This window comes from Dipteris shenzhenensis, chromosome 18 (assembly GCF_047967505.1).
Source record: "Dipteris shenzhenensis isolate YYH24624 ecotype China chromosome 18, Dip_SZ_1.0, whole genome shotgun sequence".
In the NCBI taxonomy this organism is placed as follows: domain Eukaryota; kingdom Viridiplantae; phylum Streptophyta; class Polypodiopsida; order Gleicheniales; family Dipteridaceae; genus Dipteris; species Dipteris shenzhenensis.
The window spans coordinates 40,703,210-40,725,983 of NC_141613.1; the positions used below are offsets into that span (position 1 = coordinate 40,703,210).

A 22,774-nucleotide genomic window follows, 5' to 3' on the forward strand; every position below is an offset into this window, starting at 1 on the left:
CTGTCGCAATCCCCTAGCATTTGCTCTCCATCCACGCATTCGCTTTGCATCCCTCGGACCTGCTCGCATTTGCGTCCAAATCCGTCGCATCATGTTGAAATTGCTAGCATCGAGGCGCTTCCTCCATCCCCGCATCCCAAATTGGTTCCTTATTCGCTTCTTTCATCCTCCGAAGGCATGCCGGATGCTTACGTTTCGTCTCCGCGGTCCTTCTTAGAATCTTGAACAGCTTCGCATTTTCTCGATTTTCTCTTTTCGAAACGTTTTGTTGCGGTTGTCTAATGCAGGGATCGATTGCCTTCTCCTACGGATCGATCGTGAACGTTACGGATCGTCGCAGAGTATGTTCACTTTAGAGCGTGACGTAAGGAGACGGAATTGGCTCTCGTCCAGAAGAGTGGGAATGTGAAGCACCGTTTGGTGCTAACGTGCCGGAGCAATGGCGTGATTTTATTTCAAAGTGTCGCTGTTTCTCTTACACCTTCTTTATGCGAAATTAAACTCCAGGGTCTTGCGTTGTAACTAAATACAGAATTGACCAGGAAATCCTTGAAAGTTGCCCAATAGTAATGGTTTGATCAATTTTTGGAATAAGCACACGTGGTCGTGCAATGAGACAAAAAACTGAACTCAGCTGGCATTGCCAGCATGCCGACGGTTACTTCATGGCTCTCGATCGTCCATTTCATCTCCAGGTCAACGCAACTTATAAATGTTGCAGTGGTCACGTTGGGCATATCATGGAATCATGATGGCTTCTTCTGCAGTATATTTTCATCCTCCAGCAATGTTTGAAAGTCCAGGCTGACAATCGTAGTAATGGATCTTGTAAATATTGGAGGCAAAATTTTGCAGTCTGTCAGATCAGGAAGAACTCTTAGCATTGCTCCATCGTCTTCAGACAAGCCTGAGGTATGGAATTTTATTTTAAGAACAGTACCCTTGATATCGTTGATGCAAGCTCCCAGTCCAAAGTTGTTTTGAGGATGGATCATTGCTATGCAGTGTATTCTGTCATGCATTGTTTTGTGATAGGAGGCATTACCACACATCCTAGCTTGGTCTTTTCCCAATTTAATGGGATATGCTGGTGAAATGCATGATGTACGTGTTTAGAAAGAGATCAGGTAATGTGTTTTTTGCAGTATTTGTTGCTTTTAGTTGCTAGGATTTATTGTGCCGTTGAATATTTGTTGCCCTGCAGCGATTGATTATTTAAGTCCCCATGTTTTCATCCTCAATCTTAACTAGCTGTGATAAGCTCTTTTGCAATCGTCTTCTGCATTTTCCTTCCTGAGACCTACGCTCTTACCTACCCTCTTAGCACTTTTGACCAACCAAGATTGTCACGCCCAAGGTCAGTAAGATTACAAATGGGAATGAAACCATGCTGAAGATCGACAAGCAAGGCTATTCAAACAGCTCCAAACTTATCACTTATTGATTTGTGCTTCTCGTACTTGCACTTGTGTCTACCTTTTGGAACGGAAGAAGCGTTATGCATTCTACAATTTTGTGGTTTCAAGCATCAATGAATTGCTTTTCTTTTAGTTTTGCAAAACATTTCTGTATGCTTGACACATCATTGCCCCAAAGTACTGATTTTAAGGCCCTTTCTTTTCATCCTTTATCTTATTATGTTGCAAGTTGCTTATTTGCGCTTCTGGTGGTGTGAATATTTTTAATACCATCTTTGCTTTTGCTTGGTTCCGTGATTTTTTTTAAAAATTGTCATGGACTTTTTGGGATGACAAATTATTGTTACATATTTAATCAAGTTAGCCCCCCCACCCCAGGTCGGTCGGCTTATTTCTTGTCATTAAACCTTTCCTGTAGGTGCCAGCTCGTGCTGCAGCGGCGGCAGCTGTAGCTCGAACCATCGCAGGACTTCCACCTCATCAACGTCTGACCCTTCCATCAACTTTGGGAGGGACTGTGTCTGTTTATGGTGGTCGTCCTCATGGAGAGAAGCCTGAGGAGCTGGATCATCAATTTTATCTGCAGGTCAAACAAAATTTCAGTTCCTCAGCCTAGTTAGGGATGCGAAATCAAGTTGTTGTTTTTGTTGGAATTTTCCAAATGTTTAACAAAATGTCACAGATAAATTGATGAAAGATATGATATTAAAGGTTTGCCATGCACTATTTTAATGATGATTACTATGTTAGAACTTAGAAGGTGCGCCTTCACTTGTCTGTGTCAACGTATCGTGAAAGCCTAGGCCCTAAACATTGGAAACATTAAATGTTGTAGATGTGTGTGACTGGCGTGGACTTTTTTTAGGTTTGAAAATTTCAACGGGTTGTTTTTAGATATCAATTAGTCAATGTGATAATGTGCTAAATTATTTGGATGGGTCACACATTTTTGCTTTTATGGTCGAAATTCCACTGATGTGGCGTGTATCTGTAGATATGCCATCAACATTTTCACTGCCCAAGATTAGCCTATCTGGTTGGCTTTTACTCTTTTGGTTGATTTGTAAGATATAGTTGAAGTGTTGGTCAGTATAATCAATTTTAATCCGAGTCTTTGTATTGTAAGAGAACTTCACTCATATTTTTAAAGACCTGATTTGGTCATTGGCAATAACACTGCATTAGGATCTCTTGGAACCATGTTTAGCATGCTACATTATCATGTTTAGCACTGCAACCTTCACACTTGACAAACCAAAGGGCCTTGACTGTGTATTATTTGATCGTTTTGGAAAAGGGTTCCTTGTGTCCTTACCCCATGACCTTTTCAATGCCAACATGCTACCATTGATCAATAATATGTATGTATATATATCAAAATTATAACTGTTTAATCTTTAAACAAGGAGGGATTGTTGAAGGGCTGAACAATCTTCAGTATGTGATAGCCTTTGTATATCTTTTTGATAATGTTGTTTTTAAACTTAGAGCAGATTCCCACATAGCCATTGCACATAATACTTGCAGGACTTTGATCCAGTAAGATACATGCTGGAAAACTTGCCTATTCAGGATGTGGATCAGAAGTACTTTGATGCAAAGGTAGTGAGTGCCCTTTCTTTCCTCATTTGCCTCGTCATTCGATCCCTTTTTATTTCTCTTTCTTGTTTGTTTATTTTATTTTATAATTCCAGGTCCCCTAGTGCGTGGAGCTTTCTACTTTTTTTCTTAGAAAGGGTTCTTTACGTGGGGGTAAAAAGAGATAAATCTTGCAAACAGCGATAATCATTAATTTTTAATGAGAGCTGAGTGTCTCGTCTCCTTTTATTTTCCAATCAGGTTGCACAGAGATTGCTGCAGTTAGATTACAACACAGAGAAATTGTCTCGCAAAGTTATGGAACATCATGAGGAGATGGGTGCGTTGCCTCTTCTTTTCAAAGAGATTTTTTGGGTTTGGTCTGTTATTTTGATAGGCAGAGGTTACGACTGGCTGTGTGTGATGTTACTGTGAACTGTATCAATTAAATCAAATCTGGCAAGCTACAGCACACAAACATCGAAATGAAGGCAAGAAGACATGCGTGTGTTTGTGTGCATGCACACATGCTAACACAGACAGAAATTGGAAGCCTAAAGAGGTCCCAGTTTTGTAACGTGATGGGAAAATCTGAAGGGTCTTGAGACTATAAAATGCATGAGTATATGAGACCAGAAAAATCAAAGTCCATAGAAACGGTAATGAAACCAGAGAAAATCATAGTATGAGAATTTTCAAAGGGGTGAGGCTAATACCTCTCAGTTTTGTAACGTCTTAGTTATGGGGAAATCTGAAGGGTCTTGAGACCATAAAATGCATGAGTATATGAGACCAGAAAAATCAAAGTGCATGGAAACGGTAATGAAACCAGAGAAAATCATAGTATGAGAATTTTCAAAGGGGTGAATCTAATCCTTCTCCCAAAGAAGCTTAAGCCAATTATCCTTTTCCCAAAGAAGATTAAGCCAATTCAAATCTTAATGTATAACTGCACTGTTGTCTCACATTCTACATGTAGGTATTTCATTTGACTTGTAGTTTCTTGCTATTTTGTCCACTCTCGTTTTCTGCTTACCTCCTGCAACCTGCGTCTCTTGTGCGTACAATGACCAATTGAGAGCCTGACATCACTGACTCTCAAGCAATACATGAGTAGATAGTATGGAGGGTAGGCTAACAGCCAGGCTGAGGTAGAGCTGAATTCCAAGATAATTAAAAAGGAAAGGATCAGAGACTTTGACATCTCTCTAATGCCTGCTTGCAAAAACTTGATTTCCTTTGCAAAATACTTATTTATATCTGATTGTAAAATAATTCACACAACTGAATTTGAACTTTGAGATCAAGACGTCCACATTTCAAGCATAGACGTAAGGTTTTTAGAAAAAATGTTTAAAAAGAACCATTGATGAAGCGTGGGGTGTGACAGAGGACCATCTCCTCCATCAAGGTTTGAATCCTTGGTGTTTTATACTATCAATCCAGAGACAAAAAGCAGGTTTCACTATAACTAGGTCATGTGTGAAATATAAGAACACTAACACATGAATATGTCTATGAAGAGAATCCAAGAACATGCCCAAACTCATCCCAGTCAAGTTTCAAGCTCATAAAAACCATTCACAAGGTTGAAAACCATAAACTCCAGCACGCATAGTATGGGCTAGCTACTATGACGTCCCCAACCGACGTTATCAGTGCCCAACGGGGGGTGTAGACCATATGCTCTCACACATACATGTCCCTACACCCACATATACGTGAGCATCCTTTATACAAAGGTCTTTGTACTGAGTTTCTGTCAGCCTCCGGAGGTGAACAGCAGACTAAGCCGTGATAAAGGCTAGCACTAAAGGAGAAGGCTACTCAAAAAGTAGTCCACATTCTCTTCATTCAGGCTATTCACCTCTTCACTGGTTAAACCATTCTATTCACATCTCCTATTCACCTCTTCTATTCACCTCTTCACTGGTTAAACCATTCTATTCACCTCTCCTATCCACCTCTTCTATTCACCTCTCCTATTCCAACCCATTCATTAATTAGTTTTGGTGCATGGAGGCTTAATTTACCTATGTTTTTATCTATTGCTTATTAACCTATGTTTCTCTATGGCTTAATTTATTTATGCATTAATTAACCTATGTTCCTCCATGGCTTAATTTATTTAATGCATAGACTATGTCCAAGGGGGGCTTCCCAAAATGTTGAAGAAAAAATTCGAACCCAAAACCTTTTTTTCCCACGTGTGAACATTATATGCCCCTTTTCTTATAATAGTATTATAAATCCCCCTCGCCCTTTGAGATGTCCTTTCCTCTTCATAAGTTGTCCCCCCCCCTTCCCCAATCTCACACGTCTCTCCCTCTTTAATGCCCCTCCCCCTCACCCCTTTATTGAATTCAAGCTCTCCCCCTCCCAACGCGTGAGACTAATTATTGCCCCCCCCACCTTATTTAATTAAAGCCCTCCCACCTTTATCCCTAAATATTTAGCCATCATATACCACTCCCGCCTTCCCCCTCTCCCCCCACACCCACTAATTAATTAATAGGGATTTTTTTCTCACCGGGGGCCCCTATTCAGGCTACAATTGCTTGTGTGAAGACTGTAATGATTTCATTTTAGGATCGACCAAAATAGAGTTACAATGCCATGAAAACTCCAAATCCGTCCCTAATGTGGGATGGGTCAAATAGAATGAAAGCTTATATAACCTCCAACATGGTACATGCACACAAGGAGTTTAGGCTACACATAAATGCGACATGACGCATGATATGATAGGAATAGTTTTGAGTTTTATAGAAGTCACGATCTCGTGTGTCAGTCTCTATCTCCTAAGTTGATGTAAGAGCATGAACCAAGGTGTATCTGAATGTCCAAAGCCAGCTCTAACTGTAGGAATCTCAAGGGCTTGTTACCATCAATTGCAACAAATAGGGGGAGTCAAGGCCAACAGTACTCGAAAGTGTTCTTCTTCAGCTTCTTGAGTGCTGCGTCACCCAGTTCGACATATCTGCTAGATGAACAGGGAGAGGCTAGAAGCAAATTGCAATTTTTGGAAATAGCAGGATGTGTCCCCAAGCTGAAATGGCAATTCAAGTGGAAATAGGTGATATCTAGATCTAGATGGAAAATTGTGAATGGTCTTTGAGTGCAAGCAAAGCTTTATCCAATGCAAATGGGAATCCCCAACAATAGGACAACAGCCTATATGCACAACAATTACGAGGATGAAGAGGAAATTTTTAAATAATTTGGATGGCAATGATAGGCACTGTGGCAGGATCAAAGTAGCTTGGTGATTGGAAATAAAAGCCCTAGACAACAATGAAATACTCAAGGTTGACTTGTCGTAGAGGTCACATCTAACTTTGACATGGGCTTTCTATGTGACCTTGAACTGGCATGATTAACTCCGTATCTTGGTCTATCACACCAAGGCTTGCCCCGAGAGGGTGCTTGGACTGGGGGGTTTCCATTTTTCGAGCGAAAACCCCCAAGCGACTAGCGGAAAAAAAGTGGGAGGGGTCATAATATATAGTCTCAAGTTATGTTTTGGGAACACAAAATTTCTAATTTTTTTCAAGGAATATGTAATTACATGTGAAATATTGATGAAGAGATATATATATATAAATATACCTTTATACAATGTTCATATATAGTGTCCAAGTGGTGACTTATTTTATGACTTTCAAATATTCTTTTTTTTTTCTTTAACCATTGGATAGATTATGAAATTTTGAGCAAATCTCCTCGTTATAGTTCCTCATGCTGAGCTAAGAAAAAGAGAAAACCCCTTCTTGATAGACCCTCCAAGTGTATTCTGCTAGAGGAATATGGTTTGAAGAGCTTTCCCCAACCCTATTCCACCGGCGGAATACCCTTGGAGGGCCTACAAAGGAGTTGTTATAACTTTTTCTCCTTAGCTTGGATTGAAGACTTGTAAAAAGAAAAAATGTTCAAAACTTCATTATCTATGCAATGGTAGGCTTAAAAGTATAACTTTGAGAGGTATAGCAGAGATAAATTGGGAATTTCAAGATGTATATGAGAGTTACAGCTTCTCCCTAATTCATATTATGGTAGGAAGGAGTTCAGCAGGGACCAGATTCCCTTAAAAGTACTTCGGTTTGGAGAATTGGAAAGTTTTGAAAATCCCTCCCTTGCCTTTACATATTTGATAATATAGTAGAGATGAATTTATGATCGATTATAATGGCTTCAAGTATGAGGGTTTTCAATATCTCTTTCCTACTCGTCCAAGGAATATGATATACACTATTGCATGAGAGCTTCTCAATACTTCAAATATGGGATTGCTAAACCTAAGGGAAACTCTCCTAAATCTATTGAATTACCATAATCCTTAAAAGAGACTATGGTAGGGAGGGATTTGTAAGAGTTTCTAAAAGTGTTGCACTATTTTCATATATAGATGATGTTCTCTAAAACAAGGGGTATAATGATAAATAAGTAAGTATACGGTTCCATAAATGAGAAATCAAGAAAGAATTATATATTCCTTTGAAAAATATACAAGCATGTTTGGTGTCAAAAATTATCGCTTGGACTTTTCTGCTCGTAGGTTTTTGCTCAGAAATTGTGCACATCCCTTGGACTTCGATGGACATGGACGTTGTATAGATGTGCATAGTTGTCTCAATCTTGTATGACATGTTGATGCATGCAGAAGTACATGGGCTGCTCTTCAATCGTACACTTTGGACTAATTCTATGCAGTCTCTATTGCTATCGGGTTTCCTGAATTTTGTCCTCTACCTTTCCAAAATGGGCAGTCCACCCTCACACTAAATTTTGTTTCTATATTTCAGAACCGTCTAGAACTAAACCGTCCCTCCTTACTTCTCTTTCCTCACAAGGTCTTCAATTGTTTCACATTGAAGCACACTACCTCAGCCGGGATACTTTGGTGCAAAGCCTGAAATACTTCCTTGCTTGTTCTTCTCTACTCTTCCATTTTAAGAACAGCAGCTTGAGTAGATTCATCTAGAGATCATTTATGTAACTCACGAACAATCTCTATCGATATTTGCTTGAAGTTGAGAATCTCCCCTTAAACTCTTGAGGTAGGAAATGGTCTCGGAGCTGCATCTTGAATCTTTTTGATGTCTTGAATCGTGGAGTACAGAGTTGCAAAGTTCAACTTTACTTTTTTGGAGTACAGAGTTGCTAAGTTCAACTTTTCTTGAGTAGGGTCTTCTAGAAATCATTGATGTACGCACGACAATCTCTATCGATATTTGCTTAAAGTTGAGAATCTCCCCTTAAACTCTTGAGGTAGGAAATGGTCTTGGAGCTGCATCTTGAATCTTTTTGATGTCTTGAATTGTGGAGTACAGAGTTACAAAGTTCAATTTTACTTTTTTGAACGATTCATGTCGTGCAAAATAATGGTCTAGGTTCCTCATCCAATCAAGTAGGATTTCTGGCTTATGATCTCCATTGTGCTTAAGTCAATGTCCTTACGATTGCCTAAATGATGTCAATGAATTGGGAGACTACGTTTTGTACATTTCTCTACTCTTTTATCTCCTTTTCCCTCATGGAGTCCTCTTTTTTTTGAAACTCTTTGTCTTTAGGCCTTCTTCATCATAATCTGCTAACATGTTTACAATTCCGCTTAAACTGGATGATTAATGGCTTTTCCTATGTGTCATCCTTTCCCACTCTCCATGCATTCTCAATGACAGAGACACCTAGAGGCCCTAGAGGAGTTCTGTAGGGAGAGAGACTTGATAGTCAATCTTAAACACCTCACAAGCAATGCTTCATCAACATAGCTTCACGTACCAAGGCGAGCCGGTTGAGATTGTGCAGTCATACACATATCTAGGGGCAGTCTTTGCAAGGCCAATTTTCACAATGACTCATGCAGCCATATACAGGGGTAGGGGGCTCTGGCTCGATTAGAGCAATAGTGCTTTCATGCACACTTTCAGGACCCTTGGACGAACGGATGGTTATTTGATACACTTGTGAGATTGATAGTCATGTATACAGTGCCCCTCTGGGGGAGTGACCTATCGATGATCGAGTGGCGGAGATTCGAGGGGCCACATGTGATTATGGAATCCAAGATGATCCGGAGTAAGCCCTCGGTTCCTCATCAGATTGTACTGGCAGAGTTCGTCATGATACCACTCCAGATTGATGCCATCTTTTGCACGATGACATAACTTCGCAGGGTTTGGGTCGTGCCTAGCTGGAGATTGTCGAGGGTGGCACCAGAGTCATCTAGACGACTAGCCGAGAGCGAGGTTCTAGTCAAGGTATTCAGATGGACAACCCTCCCCCCTTCCAATACAGCGTGGATCCTCCTTATCTTCAGATCTCACAAGATGAGATCAACCGTATCATACAGTTGGATCTACTCCAGCTCTATACATCGTGGACTTTGGGGGGGAGGGCAGGAGTTACCCACGAAGATCCAGCTTTACAGCGACCATTTCTTGAGTATCAGAGGGCAGGGTGATTATCAGACCTCAGTATCTGCAGAGGATTGCCATTAGACAGATACGGGTCTCGTCTCACAAGCTGAGGAGCCACATGCATGCCTAGGGAGCAGAGGATAGGCAAGCTATGCACACTGGCTGAGGTAGAGATAGAGGAGCACTTCCTATGCACTTGCCTAGCCTACTATGAGATCTGAAGACGTTACCACTGCGTCTTTTAGGAGGGACACGGTTTCGGGCCACTCTCCCTACGGATCTACTTTCATGACCAAGTTGCAAGAGGTGACAATACCACAAGAGGCTGACTGTGCGCGGTAGTAGGTTACAGTTTTTTATGCTTTCGAGTCGGCCCTATGACTGTGGAGTAGAGGAGGAGGAGATAGCCGACATGAGGACATCATGGATCAGCGGGAAGAGACGGCAGAGTGGTGGAGCCAGGGACACAGAGACCACAAATGATGCAGAGGTTGAGCACGCACAATGGAGGTCCAGCCCATCCTAGCTCTACTCAGAGGGGACCATCCGAGCCGAGGCGTCACTCTTAACATGGCCCACCGGATACATAGATCATGGAGACCATGCCCCCCACTTCATAGTGAGAGACGACCCAATAGGCACAAAGTCGGGCCATCTTTTCTCAGCCCATAGAAGAGCCACTATGGCAATTGTTTATATCTTCTGAGTACTAGTTTTTGAGTACTAGCTTGGAGTACTAGTTTTTGAGTACTAGCTTGGAGTACTAGTTTTTGAGTTTGAGCTTTCGTAGCATAGCACTCAACAAGGGCACTTAGCAAGCCCTTTGCTTCAGCCCATAGTGGCTTGTATGAGTTACGTTTAGATTGTACTTTTGTGTCATAGTCCTGCGCAGCCTCCCGAAGACGGTAATACATCTTTCTTTCTCTCTCTTGCTCTCTCTTTGCATTTTCTTCTTCTAAGTTTCTGCTTTGTTTCTTCCTTTTTGCTATCAAAGTTTTGTTGTTTGGTTGTGATTTCTAAGCTTAGTAAGTACTGGTTTACCCAAGAGATTCTGTAATCTTTCGAAACCTAGATGGCAGCTTATGCTTGGGTACTTTTGGCGAGAACATAAGCATAGCTTTGCTTACTAAGTTATTACTCTTTTTTATTTTTCTTATTTACTCATAATTTTGTTTTTTTTGCTCGTATAAAAAGTGTTAATTTGTAAGATTGGATATATTCTAGTCTTATGAAGGTATATATAGTCTTGAAGGTGATATTAACATATAAAGCATTGGTATTCCAATGGGCACTAATTTTGCTGTTTTCTTAGCAAACTTCTACCCTTTTTGTCAGGAGAAGGTATGTTGCCACCCCAAGAGAAAATACTTTTGACTTCAGAGAATGTCGACTTTGGTCAACAAGAGAAAAGTTGTTTATGTGCAAGTTAAGGACACCCCATTAAAGCTGTGTTTTGGTTCAAGAAAGGTTACAGGGGTATCAGAGCATAGTTTTGTCACTTTCCTTGGTGACAACGATCCCAAGCCCATGGAGATAGTAGAGAACTGAGCAAATTGGGGAAGACAGCTTCAACAAGCAGCAAAAAGAGAAGTTTAGTGCAAATAATCCAGATAAGCAGTCCTTAATTTGGTCACAATTTTAGGCACGGATTGTTCGGTCCAATCAGCTTGTCTTAGCTCGTGATTTCAGCCAAGAAAGCAATTGAATTTCGAACTCCAAGCAATCCCAGAAAATTCACGAAACTGGGCATGGAGAATTCTGCCCTGTTTACTGGAATTTCAAGCTCAGATCAGTTCCAAATCTTGAGATTTGATTCAGTTTGGTATGCTGTCACAAAACAGCAAGTCATTCGATGCTTTGCAATAACCCAAGGATTGTCATCAAATCCTTGCGATTAGTCAGGAAAAAGAGTGTTGGAATGGTCACCTCCCTATCTGTAAGCTCCCATATAAGGAGAGCATGGGGGAGGGAGACCTCGGGCATATGCCCAAAAGAAAAGGTAAGGGAGGGGGCTGCCACATGGGCAGCACATGAGCTGTCATGTGGGCAGCACAGCAGCCTGTCAGAGGTGCTTCAAGGGCTGTCTGTACAAGCTGGAACAGGCCCCGGATAGAGGCGCACAGGTGGTGCTGACATCAGCAAGTGTACGGAGCAGGGTACAAGGCTGTGCAGACCTAGGACAAGTGGCGCTGACATCAGCATGTGTACGGAGCAGGGTACAAAGCTGTACGGGGCTGTATGAGGCCTGGTGGAGCAGCAAAAGAGGCTGCCATGAGGCAGGGACCTGCCTTTATATAGGCTGGGCCCTTGCCTTGATTGGAGGGCCAAGGCCCTAGAAGAGTGGGTCATAAAGGCCCCGGTTTGTGAGCCCTAGTAGGGCTGGACCAGCTACAGTCTGGTCGGCCAGATTAGGGCAGGCTGGTCAGTTTTTGCCAGCCCCCTTGGGGCCTATAAAAGGAGAGGCTTTGGGTCTCATTTCATCATCCAACATTCAGCAAGGAAAGGAGCAGACATGAGCAGCCAGAAGCCACTCCCTTGGGCCTCACACTGGGGGTGAAAGGAGAGTGGAAGGTGTGCTGCAGATTGAGTTCCCTAGAGGCTGGACCTTGGCTGTCTTGTAGGGCAGCAAGGTGTTGTGATCATAATCTTCTGGAGCAGCACTTCAGGGAGCAGAAGGAGCAGCAGACCAGCAGCCTATGAGCCTACATCCAGGAGGACATAGAGGCTGGAGAGTTGCAGACCTAGCTTAGCAAGGTGCTGCCCACCTAGGCTGATTCACAAGCAGTAAGGTGGAGAAGAACACACTGGACAGAGAGTCTACATATGCTCGAGGTGGAGCACGTGGGTTCAAAGATCTAGAAGTGCCAGGCTTGTAGTAGAAGGACCTTTTGGTATTGTATCCTGTCCTAGTTTCTAGACGGACGGAAATATAAAGTGTTGCTTCTATATTTGTCTCTGAGCATTGTCTATTTATTGGCTTGCACATCTATGCACATAAGTTAAGAAGTTTGTGATTCCACACCCCACACGCACATTGTGTGAGCTCGTGGGCATTACTATCAGTCTTCCGCTGTGCGTACCCTTTGTTGGGTCATTTCTCACAAAGAGTACAAATCAGAAGATCAGCCCCCTTTTCAAAGTCGACTTGCAAGCCTCTATTGAGAACGGGTAGACAAATGGGTGAACAACCCAGATTTGGGATTGTTTGTATTGAGGGTTATTCCAGCACGTCAAGATTCCACATTGGACAGCATTATCAACATTGATTTTAAGGGACTGGAAACCCAAGGATCACAAAGATCTACAAAACGATCAAAGGATCAGATACATGTGGAATTCCTCATTAAAAAGGGAATTTCTAATAAAGGCTAAGTATATTTGATTTAATAATTATTTTTATGTCTCTAGCCCTGAATATTTGTGTGTTGTTTTCCTTGTTTATTTCAAGAAAACAAGAGATTACACACTTTGTTTGATAATTTATCAAAGCTATACTTCCATGGATGTTTGGAGGAGTTCCTTGATGGGACAAAGCCCAAGCATTGGACATAGCAAAGATATTCAAGTTTTTATGCCAAAGATATATGCAGCTATGGGATTAATTCATGTGAGCGGCAAGATCGGATGTTTATCATGAAGAGGTATTTGCAGAGTAAGCATGGATGTGCTAAGGAAGAGAAGGGTGTTGTCTTCCAGATTGTTGCAGGAACAGAGAATATTTATGATTCAAGCATGGCTTGAAGAGTTTCATACTTTTGGAATTCAAGGTTAGACCCCACTTAAGGGTAGCATGTTCTAAGATAAGCCCGCTTGACAATAATGAAGATGGTTTTACTCCATTATGACGCAGTTATATGTTTTGGGTTCTCATTTCAGAGGATTTCAATTTTGATATTCAGTTAAGTTGTTCTGTTAATTTGGAGCATGATATGCTGGAGTACCAGCTCTTCATATGACAATATTTCATATGGTCATCATCAGCCAAGTGTCTTTTTCCTCAGAATTTTATCATTGTATAGTTTCCTTTATTGGGACTTACCGTAATTCTTATGGTCTCTCATGCATTTATTTGGATTGAGTGACACAACTTTATAGTTTATTCTATCAGTAACATACTGTTTTGATAGAGAAGTTTCAGGATCCATCCAGGTTAAGAATAGTAAGTTTACACCTAACAGGCACGGTAAGTGCTTGGCAAGGAGAACATCTTGTTGAAAAGCAAGCACAAGTAGTGAATGGAATCTAAGAAAGTCTTCAAAGAACAGTTTTTTCCAAAGCAATTCCAAGATGAGGTTCACACTACTTGGAAGAGTATCAGTACGGAGTTTATCTGCAAATCACTCCATTCGAGAAGACTTGAGAAGTATCTCAAGGGAAAAAGACAAAGAAAGGCTCCAAGAAATAACTTTTACAATATCTAAGGCTAAGTATCCCTTATATGTTGATAAAGTTTGCCTTATGTTTATTTTTTGAAGAGGTAACCCTTGTATGACAATGCAAGGAGAAAAGTGGATTTTCTTCTTCAATTTGTTCCAAGAAGACACTCCTCATGAATGAGAAGTCTATAAGTATGATCAAGTATTGGTTATATTGGAGTGGTTTTCATCGCCCAAATGTTTCTATCATTTTATGACTCCTTCGAAGAAGAAGATGGAGTTGTAGCTAAAGAAGCCGAGGGGGACACCAGCTCTTGGAAGAGAAAGCCGATTTTACTATTGAATAGTTTGACTAAGGAAGCAAAGTGTTTTTCCGGTAAGAAAAAGAGGGGCATGTGACTGCTCAGTGCTCTAAGAGTAGGGAAGTCACGAGCGGCCAAAACCCTAGGCCGAAGAAAAGAGAGGGGCATGTGGCTGCCTAGTGCTTCGAGGAGCAAGAAAAGTCACACAAAGGGCTAGGTTTGCCAAGAAGGGGGGCAGGGATTTGCCAAGAAAGAGAAGGGCAAGGTGCAAGAAAAATAAGGGCATGCATTTGCCAAGAAACAAAAGGGAAGGCATGGATTTGCCAAGAAATAAAGGCCTAGAGGCAAGGCTACCAACAACAAGCCCTTTGTCAAGTTCAAGAACTACTCGGCCCTAGATGCCAAGTAGGTGGATGAGGAGTTTACCTCAAAATATCCACAAGTTTTGCAGCCATACCAAGAAGCTTTTCAGGACAACGGAAAAAGAAGCCAAGGAGATTTTTTCGACGCCCCAAGGGAGAATAATTTTGACTTTGGTCAACAAGAGAAAAGTTGTTTATGTGCAAGTTAATTACACCCCAAAGGACTAGGATTAGTCCAGAGAACTAGAATGCACACATTAGCTAACCTTAAATGTTAAAGTGTGTTGGTTATTGTGGCAGGACCTTGGAGAGTGCTTATTTTAAGGAAAAAAGCACAAAAAGCAGGTCCCACAAGAGAAAAGCAGACATGGAATGCCCAATTTTGGGAAGAAAGCACGTGGCAAAGTAGCTTAAAAGAGGGCCTAGAGGGCTGAAAGGAAGGAAATCGCCATTTTGAGAAGAAAGCTATTGCTTTCTAGCAGTGCCTATTCTTGGTAAGAGAAGCAGCCCTAGCTTTTAGAAAGCACTTGCTTTCTAGCTGGGTGGCGTAGTCTAAAAAATAAGGGCCTCTAGGCTCCCTGTTATATGGAGAAACTAAGTTGTATCAGCTTCATGCTCCATCGTGAGTCAGTTGTAAAGAGTTTTCTATTGCAATAAAGACCTACAAGGGTTCCAGCCCTTATTTCTGGGCCCTAGTGTGGCATCTTGTTCCCTTTCTCTTTTGATTCTCAGAAAAAAAGTGCTGCTGCTCCCTGTCAAATGAAGCCATAAGATTTCCCATTTATTACTGGAAGCTTAGTAAGCACTATTTCGGAATCTTTCGAAACTAGATGGCAGCTTATGTTGAGAACACAAGCGTAGCTTTGCTTACTAGGTTCTTTTTCTTCTTTTGTATTTTTCTCATTTTGTCTAAAGTCGCTTACAAGCTTCTTCTTTCCTTTGTTGTTTTACCTGTTCTATAAAAATTTATAATTTGTAAGATTGGATATATTCTAGTCTTATGAAGGTATATATACTATTCTTCAGAGAACTCTCGATGCTATAAGGGTTTCAACCTCTTTGTTTTTTTCCTTGCAGCCATTAAGGACACAATTTGAGGCATGTTTTTGAAGCTAAATCTGCTGCATTTTGATAGAGCAGCTCCACTCAATCTGAGCCTTGTAAATAGATTTGCTGCCTACAGAGTTGTTTACCAGTCCTGCTTCTGCTCATTTCTCATAGACTCACCTATAAAAGATGATTTGGTTGAAGCAAAAGAAGACCATGAAAGCTGCTGCAGACGTAGCTGTTTTTTTTGTTTCAACCTCAGCTGTCAATCTCGTGTTGTTGAGTTATGATTACAAAGACCTGTCCATCCTTCCAAAATCTTGGTTTTTTTTCGTTGATACTTTAGATGAGTGGCTGCCCCCCAACACTTTGACCCTACAACACCCCAACAGCCCTTTCTTTCAGGACGGTAGCATGGTTGCTCCCTCACTTGGAGCAATATATTGGGTGGAGAAAGGGGCACAGGGATTTAGTGGTAGTAAAGGATTAAGGCAAGTTAAGAGCAACTGTGATGTTTCAGCTTGGGAGAGCTCCACACTGGAGGGGTTGTGCCTGTTTTGTCTTAGTTAAAACACCTGTGGCTTTGCTTCATGATCATTGTGTTAGATGCTGGTGTATATTCATTCATCTTTTTCTGTGCCATTAGTCAGAACGTGTACATATTTTATAATAATTCCAGATCCCAGGGCAGTTTTGTGGTTGTTTGTAACATGGTTTGCACTGAAGTACATTTCAATCATTCAGTTCCTTGAGGCCTCCAGCCTTGTGTTATGTTCGTTCTTTTCTAGATCTGATGCACCTGGCAGATGCAAATGCAAAATGACTTTTAGAGTACCATGAAAGTACGTTTACATGTATATCTTCTTTTGATGTTCACATGTCATGCTGGCTGATTGCTGTGCTGTGTACTTGTTACAATGCTTAATGCTAGCTAGTGCATTTGAGGCATCTTTGTAATCAATAGCTTCACTGATTCTTTTTTGCCACAGTAAAAGGGATGCAATTGGTCATGGAGCTTGAAAAGGATTTGCAAGTAACCAATATTATTTGTAAGGTATGGAGCACTGTCAGTGATGTGAGCATGTATTCTATCTCTTTATTAATATTTCTTGCTTAGAAGATGAATTTCCATGCTTGGTGCTGAAATTGACTGCAAAAAGCGCCAATAGATTTGGGTACTCTGTGCAGTAAAATCTGGCTAATTTTCAAGCTCAGCTATTGTTGAGTCATAGGTGCAGTATTTTATACGCTCAATCGGCTTCAAGATTTAGTTGCCACTTATGAAAGGAGAGAGAAATTTCCTTATCTCAGCCCATTGAAGATGTTTCAAGATATGCACTTGAGCAGGTTATGAATTCAGCAAAAAGCTAGAAAGCATTGATAGTACGAGAAATGAGAGACTTGACTAACCGAATAGGACTTCAGACATCCTTCAAAGCTTGTGTTAATCTAATAACAAGTTCAGATGAGGCCAAGTACATGTTGATGTTAGTGCTTGTTTGTAACCCAGTATCTTACATGGGACACTTTGTTCTGTAACGGGCTCTTGAAACTGGCCTGCGGGAATACGAAAGGGCAGTGAAGAGAATATTAACCAGCAAGTACCATAATTTCAGCCACTTAGAGAATTATTACAGCCAACCAGAAAATAATAACAGCCAAACAAATAATCACAGAATAAACACAAGGAGCTAGATTGCCCCTGTCGTGAAGCTGGGCACCAATTGGCCCTAAAACTTAGCGCCGCTTTTGGTATTTCTTTACTATATTCAGATGGCAAAAGATAACATCAGATATTCAAGTTCACAATCCAAACCACACATATTCACAAGAATATCATAGAGAGTGAACCAACCAGTTTGGCATCAAGTGCCATCAGAATTATGTGGCAGTGACTGCAGTTTACCACTTCCTGTTTTTGTTCTAGTAGGTTGGCCATTTTGCTTCTCGATGATAGCAGTGACTGCAATATGCTATCCTGTCTCGGATGTAGGGATACTCCAGTGAGAAGTGCAGTGGAAATGAACGGAAGAGAGAGAGAGAGAGAGAGAGAGAGAGAGAGAGAGAGAGAGCACGCTCCACACACACACACTACACTGAGAAGGAGAGAAAGGAACAAGTGATCTGTGGAGAAAATCCCGCTACAACTGGGGTAAAACCTCGAAACTAACAGGCTGCTCGAGAGCTCAGACAAACAGCTCAACAACCACAAGAACGGGAGCACAAGGGAGTGGATGAACTGCTCCACTCTTCAAGTGCTACTCTGGGCTGGCTCTGCTCCTCTGCCAGGCACCGCAATGAAGTGATCAATGCACATGTGGGGGGGGCCTATAGATAGCCCCCCAGCCTCCTAGTTGGCCAGCAAGGGGCAGGGCCGACCAGCTGCCTACATCGGCCGACCCCTACAGCTTCCTATATAGAGCTGCACAAGGCCCTAATGTGTGGGTCAGCCAGCCGACAAGTAGGGCTCTAGGGCCGACTGCCCTTAGTCCTCCACAGGGAGCTTCACTAGCCTATATGAGGGGCTGTGCCCTCGGCCCTCTAGCCAACCTGCACATGAGGGAGCTGACTCCCTAGGCGCCTCCACACAGCCCTAGAAGGGGCTCAAGGACAGCCCTAAAAGGGAGCCTCTCCTCAGCACTGATCAGGCTGCCACTACCCTCACGGTGGGGCGGGCACACCCACAACACAAGACCTCACTCTCTATGCTAGCCTCACTCACTGAGCGGGCACACCCACAAGCAAGGCCCTCTCTCTAGGTGACATCAGGAGATGTTGACCTCTAACACCCCCTCTCAACTCTTGGATGGAATAGAGACGCAAGGAAGATGGGTGTGCCGCTGGAACAACCGGAGGAATCCATCGTGTGATACTCCACCGCTGAAGATTGCCACAAGTATTGTCGAAGAAGCCCCCTCGTGGCACGAGTTGCTTCAGCACGATCACTGGAAATCTGGAACTGTTGCTCCCAAGCCACAAGTGCTAGGTACACTCCTCTGGTTTGGTACTCGTACACTGGGTCATCTGGTACAAGAATCCAACTACTAGTCTTGGTACATGACTCCAACAGAGGATCCTGGACAATAATCCGACTGATACTACCACCGGTGCAAGGTCTGCTAACCTGCATGGGACACTGTATCACAAAGCTAGATAGCCCCCTTTGAAGTCCCCTCTCAAGTCCAAACTGATACATTGTCGCCAGATCTAGCTCAAGCTCTTTTCTCTCTTGCAGCTGCCTCAATTCCGCCTCCTTCTCTTGCAGTCCTTCGCACTTCTACTTGCCCACCTAGAACCTCCATAGCCACCTCCATAGCCGCCTCTTCTTCGCATCCATTTCTGCCCGTCTAACCTCTCCACAGCCTTGCTGGTCGGCTGCTCCTGCAAGCTCCGCCTACACGTGTGGAGGTTTACGCAGCTTTGGCGCCGTGTAAGCTAGCTGGTTGGCACATTCTTCAAGGCCCGCATGCATGTGTGGAGCTCTCTCAAGGTCTCGGTGGTGCTGCTGCATATCCGCCTTCAACATAGTCATTTTCGAGGTGTTTTAGGACTTCCAGCACATCCAAATCAGCCGATTCTTTCCTTGAAGACCTGCTGCAGCACCTCGGTGTACTTTGGACAGCCGGTTTTGCATTTTGGAGATGTTATCATCCATTTGTTGCAGCCTCTCACATGTGAGAGTTTCACTACATTCTGGAGCATCTGCTGCGGCCGCCTCACTATTTTGGAGTTTCTTTGTTGCTGTTTGGCCCATATTCCAACCAACTTGGTTATTTTGAAGGCTGCTGTTGCAGTTCGAAGTATTTTTGGAGCTGTCCTACTTCATTTCGAGGCTGCTGCCTGCCTTCACGCAGTTCTCTTCAATCATGACTTCTTTGTCTTCAAGTTCTATCCTTGTTGCAAAGTTAAGGGGGAAGGTTTTCTAACATGGCAAACCAAGATACAATTGCTGCTTATGTGTGAAGGAGTTTGGGATGTTGTTGAGGATGACCAGGTTGAGCTACTTGATCAACAACACCAAAAGATTTGGAAGCAACAGAATTCTAAGGCCATTGCCCTCATTGGTCTTTGCTTAGCTAACTCTCTCATCCATCATGTGGATTTCAAGTCAACAGCTAAGCAGATTTGGAGTCGCCTTGAGACCTTCTTTTAATAAAATCACCAACTCTAAAGTCTTTTTAAAGCTCAAATTTTATGATCTGAAAATGGAAGAGAGTGATGAGTTGAGTGATCATCTAGCTCGGTCTCAATCTCTCGTTCAACAACTCTCAAGTTTGAAGAGTGCCCTTGATGATGAAGATAAGATGGCCGTCCTTATGAAGAGTATGCATGGCATTTCTCGCTTTGAGCACACTCTTGAGATCCTTCGTCTTGCCATTACCACGCTTGATGATATGGTGGCCCTCCTCATTGAGAAGGATCGTCGCAATAAGGAAGCCGTTCTTGCCTCTCCTGTTGATCATGTATTTGCTTCCACAAGCAAATGGAAGACCAACAAGAACATCATTTGCAGGTTTTGCAAGATGATAGGACACATTGAAGCCCATTGCTTCAAGAAGAAAGCACAGGAACAAGACGCATCATGCCAATCTTCTGGCTAAAGATGAAGTTGAACCTGAAGAGCCCCCGGAGGAGATACATGCAGCTACAGCAGAGGTTCATGGCCTCTCTCTTGAAAACGAGGATCCATTTGACCAGGATTGGGCTTTCTAGGCCCCTGTGCTATGTGTGTTTGTGTTGAGTCAAATAAAGGCTCTCAGCCTTGAGTTGTCCCTCTAAATTGAATGTCTTTGGAGTCACTAAGAGGTCCTCTGCCTTGGGTTGTCCCCAAAAAAATGAATGTATTGTCTTTTACTTTGGTTGATGGTATTGACCACCCAGTTCAAAGTAAGGGGGGATGACGAGTGATGGTTTGTCCTTGCCGGTCACAAGCTGACTGAGAAGTCACTATCACACGGGAGGTGTTGGATAGTTGGGCTTGCTCTTTGAGTATTACGGTGGAGGGGGGATTGGTCTACTCTTGCGTGTTGGGTCTCACACTCTTTGCTTTTTTGAAGGGGGGTGTTGGAGATATCATAGTCAAAGAATGTGTTGGTGTGAAGTGTTGGTGTGTAGTACTAGGTGATCTAGTACTAGTCTATGTGTGTGAGTCTTGTGTGAGTGTCACATGTCATCATGGGACTTATCCCATATACACTAGGTGCTAGTGTGTGAGTGAGTAGCCTACATAAGGCTTGTACTTCACTTGTCTTGTCATACTTGATGAATGAATGAAAGCCTACATAAGGCTTGTACTTCACTTGTCTTGTCATACTTGATGGTCTACACCCACTGTTGGGCGCTGATGACGTCAGTGGGGATGTCATAGTAGCTAGTCCCTGCTATGCATGATGGAGTTTATGGTTTTCAACCTTGTGAGTGACTATCATGAGATTGAAACTGCACCATGTTGTGTTTTTAGAGGATGAGTTTGGGAATGTTCCTGGATTCATCTAGGTATATATAATGAATGAAAGCCTTCTTCATGTCTTCATTCGAGCATTATTTTCTCACACCCTAACTCTCTCTCTCTCTCTCTCTCCTTTCACCATGTTTCTAACACAATTGTGTCTGGGTTCCTGCACTAGCAATCTACTGACCCATCCGGATCTCTAGCAGCATCAGACAAAAGCTGCAACAGAACACTAGGAGACCATCTCTGGATCTACCAGGTCATAACGTCCAAAAAAAAATACAAATTGGTAACATACTGCCACCTGGCAGGAACAACTCCTCGTGGCTCAAGGGCCTATCTGAAAGCCTGCCTCGATAAATGACTCCCTGCTCGGTGCACCTGATCGGCAGGTCTTGCTGCCACAAACAAACAAGCAATCCTCCATCTGGATCTGGAAAGCCTGCTGGTAGCGCCTGCCAAGTCCTACTAAAAGGCTGGAGTATATGTGGTCGCAGCAGTAAGACTATTGACTGTTTGGTTACTGGACCCCTCAACGTTCCTTTGGGTACACTGACGCCAATAATGACCTTTCTGGCTACATCGGTTACACGTACAGGATGCCTTGAGAGCTTCTCGTCCCTCAGCTGTCAATTGCTTTCTGGCTTTGTGATCAATTGTCAAGGCCCGAGGCTGACTGTCATAGGTATGATCGATGAAGCGCTCCTCCTAGTCAAGCACCATGGGGACCAATTCCTCCCAAGTCAACTCATTCACCCTACCACTGGTGATCAAGGATGAATAGAAGGCCCATATTGAGCGGATAATTGGGATAGTAAAGTAATGGGCATGTCCTCTGATGAAATCTGCTTCCTTGCCTGGAGGATCTACTGCTGAAGTTCTTATAACTTATTGATGTGGTCCCGCATCGATGAAGACTTCTTGGGATCCAACAACTTCATCTGGATCTCCAGTGAAACCCTCTTCATTCGGTTATACATGGACGCCAAATGCTCCCATATACTTTTGGTCACTATCATGTGCTTCACATGCTTAATCACCTGAGGAGTACAATTAAGAAATATAAATGATCTTACCTTGGCATTGACACGGTCCCAGATTTGAGAGACAGTCTCGGCCTCCTTCTGCTCCAGGATGCTAAGGTCCTTTGCCAGGGAATGTGGTTGAGCAACACCTATCAAGATGAAATCTGCCAAGTCGTATGACTGTAACACAGACTCCATCATCACCCGCCGGATAAAAACCAATCAAATCTGTCCTGGCACCTCTAAAAGAGTCCTGGCAGCTTAGAAACCAACCAAATCTGTCTTGGCAGCTCTAAAAGAGTCCTAGTAAGGTAAAGACCAGCAATACCGCCAAACCCTAGCTGTCCCTGGCACTCTGGAGAGAGATTACAGCAGGGTGGTTTTCTCTCTGGGCAGCTTTCAGGCACCTTGGAAGAGGCATTCTCAGGAGGATGAAAGACAGCAAGAACACTTTCTGGCAGACAAACACCCAGCAAGGTTTTTTCTTCTAGCAGCTCTGAAAGATAGGCGTTTTTCACAAGAAGCCCTCTTGCTGATAAGCGACTGATTTGAAGGTCTCCTGGAAGCCCTGAGTTGGAGGAAATCAATTGGGACAGTTCCAGGAAGATGAAAATCAACTAGGCGATCTGTCTGAGAGCTCTAGCAGGCCTCGAGCAGCTTCAAGATAGCTAGGCAACTAGTGTTGAAGCCCTAACAGGGCTCTAGCAAGGTGCAAATCAGCAAGCTGGGCTTTGGGAAGCTGCAAACAGCCAATTGACTCCAAAAACGATGTGCCTTGGATATGTACTTGCCCTG

General features: G+C 42.8%; 1 protein-coding gene across 2 annotated transcripts in view; it reads left to right on the forward strand.

The window, feature by feature from the left end:
- The window catches only part of LOC147891230 (coiled-coil protein), a 192,188-nt gene that overhangs the window by 199 nt on the left and 169,215 nt on the right, over nt 1-22,774 (forward strand). For both annotated transcript variants that reach the window (XM_087389275.1, XM_087389276.1), the window contains exons 2-6: nt 288-912; nt 1,837-2,004; nt 2,946-3,020; nt 3,258-3,336; nt 16,492-16,556. In XM_087389275.1, coding sequence (XP_087245401.1) covers nt 820-912; nt 1,837-2,004; nt 2,946-3,020; nt 3,258-3,336; nt 16,492-16,556 — 480 coding nt within the window. In that variant the 5' untranslated portion in view covers nt 288-819. The remainder of the gene's footprint in view (nt 1-287; nt 913-1,836; nt 2,005-2,945; nt 3,021-3,257; nt 3,337-16,491; nt 16,557-22,774) is intronic.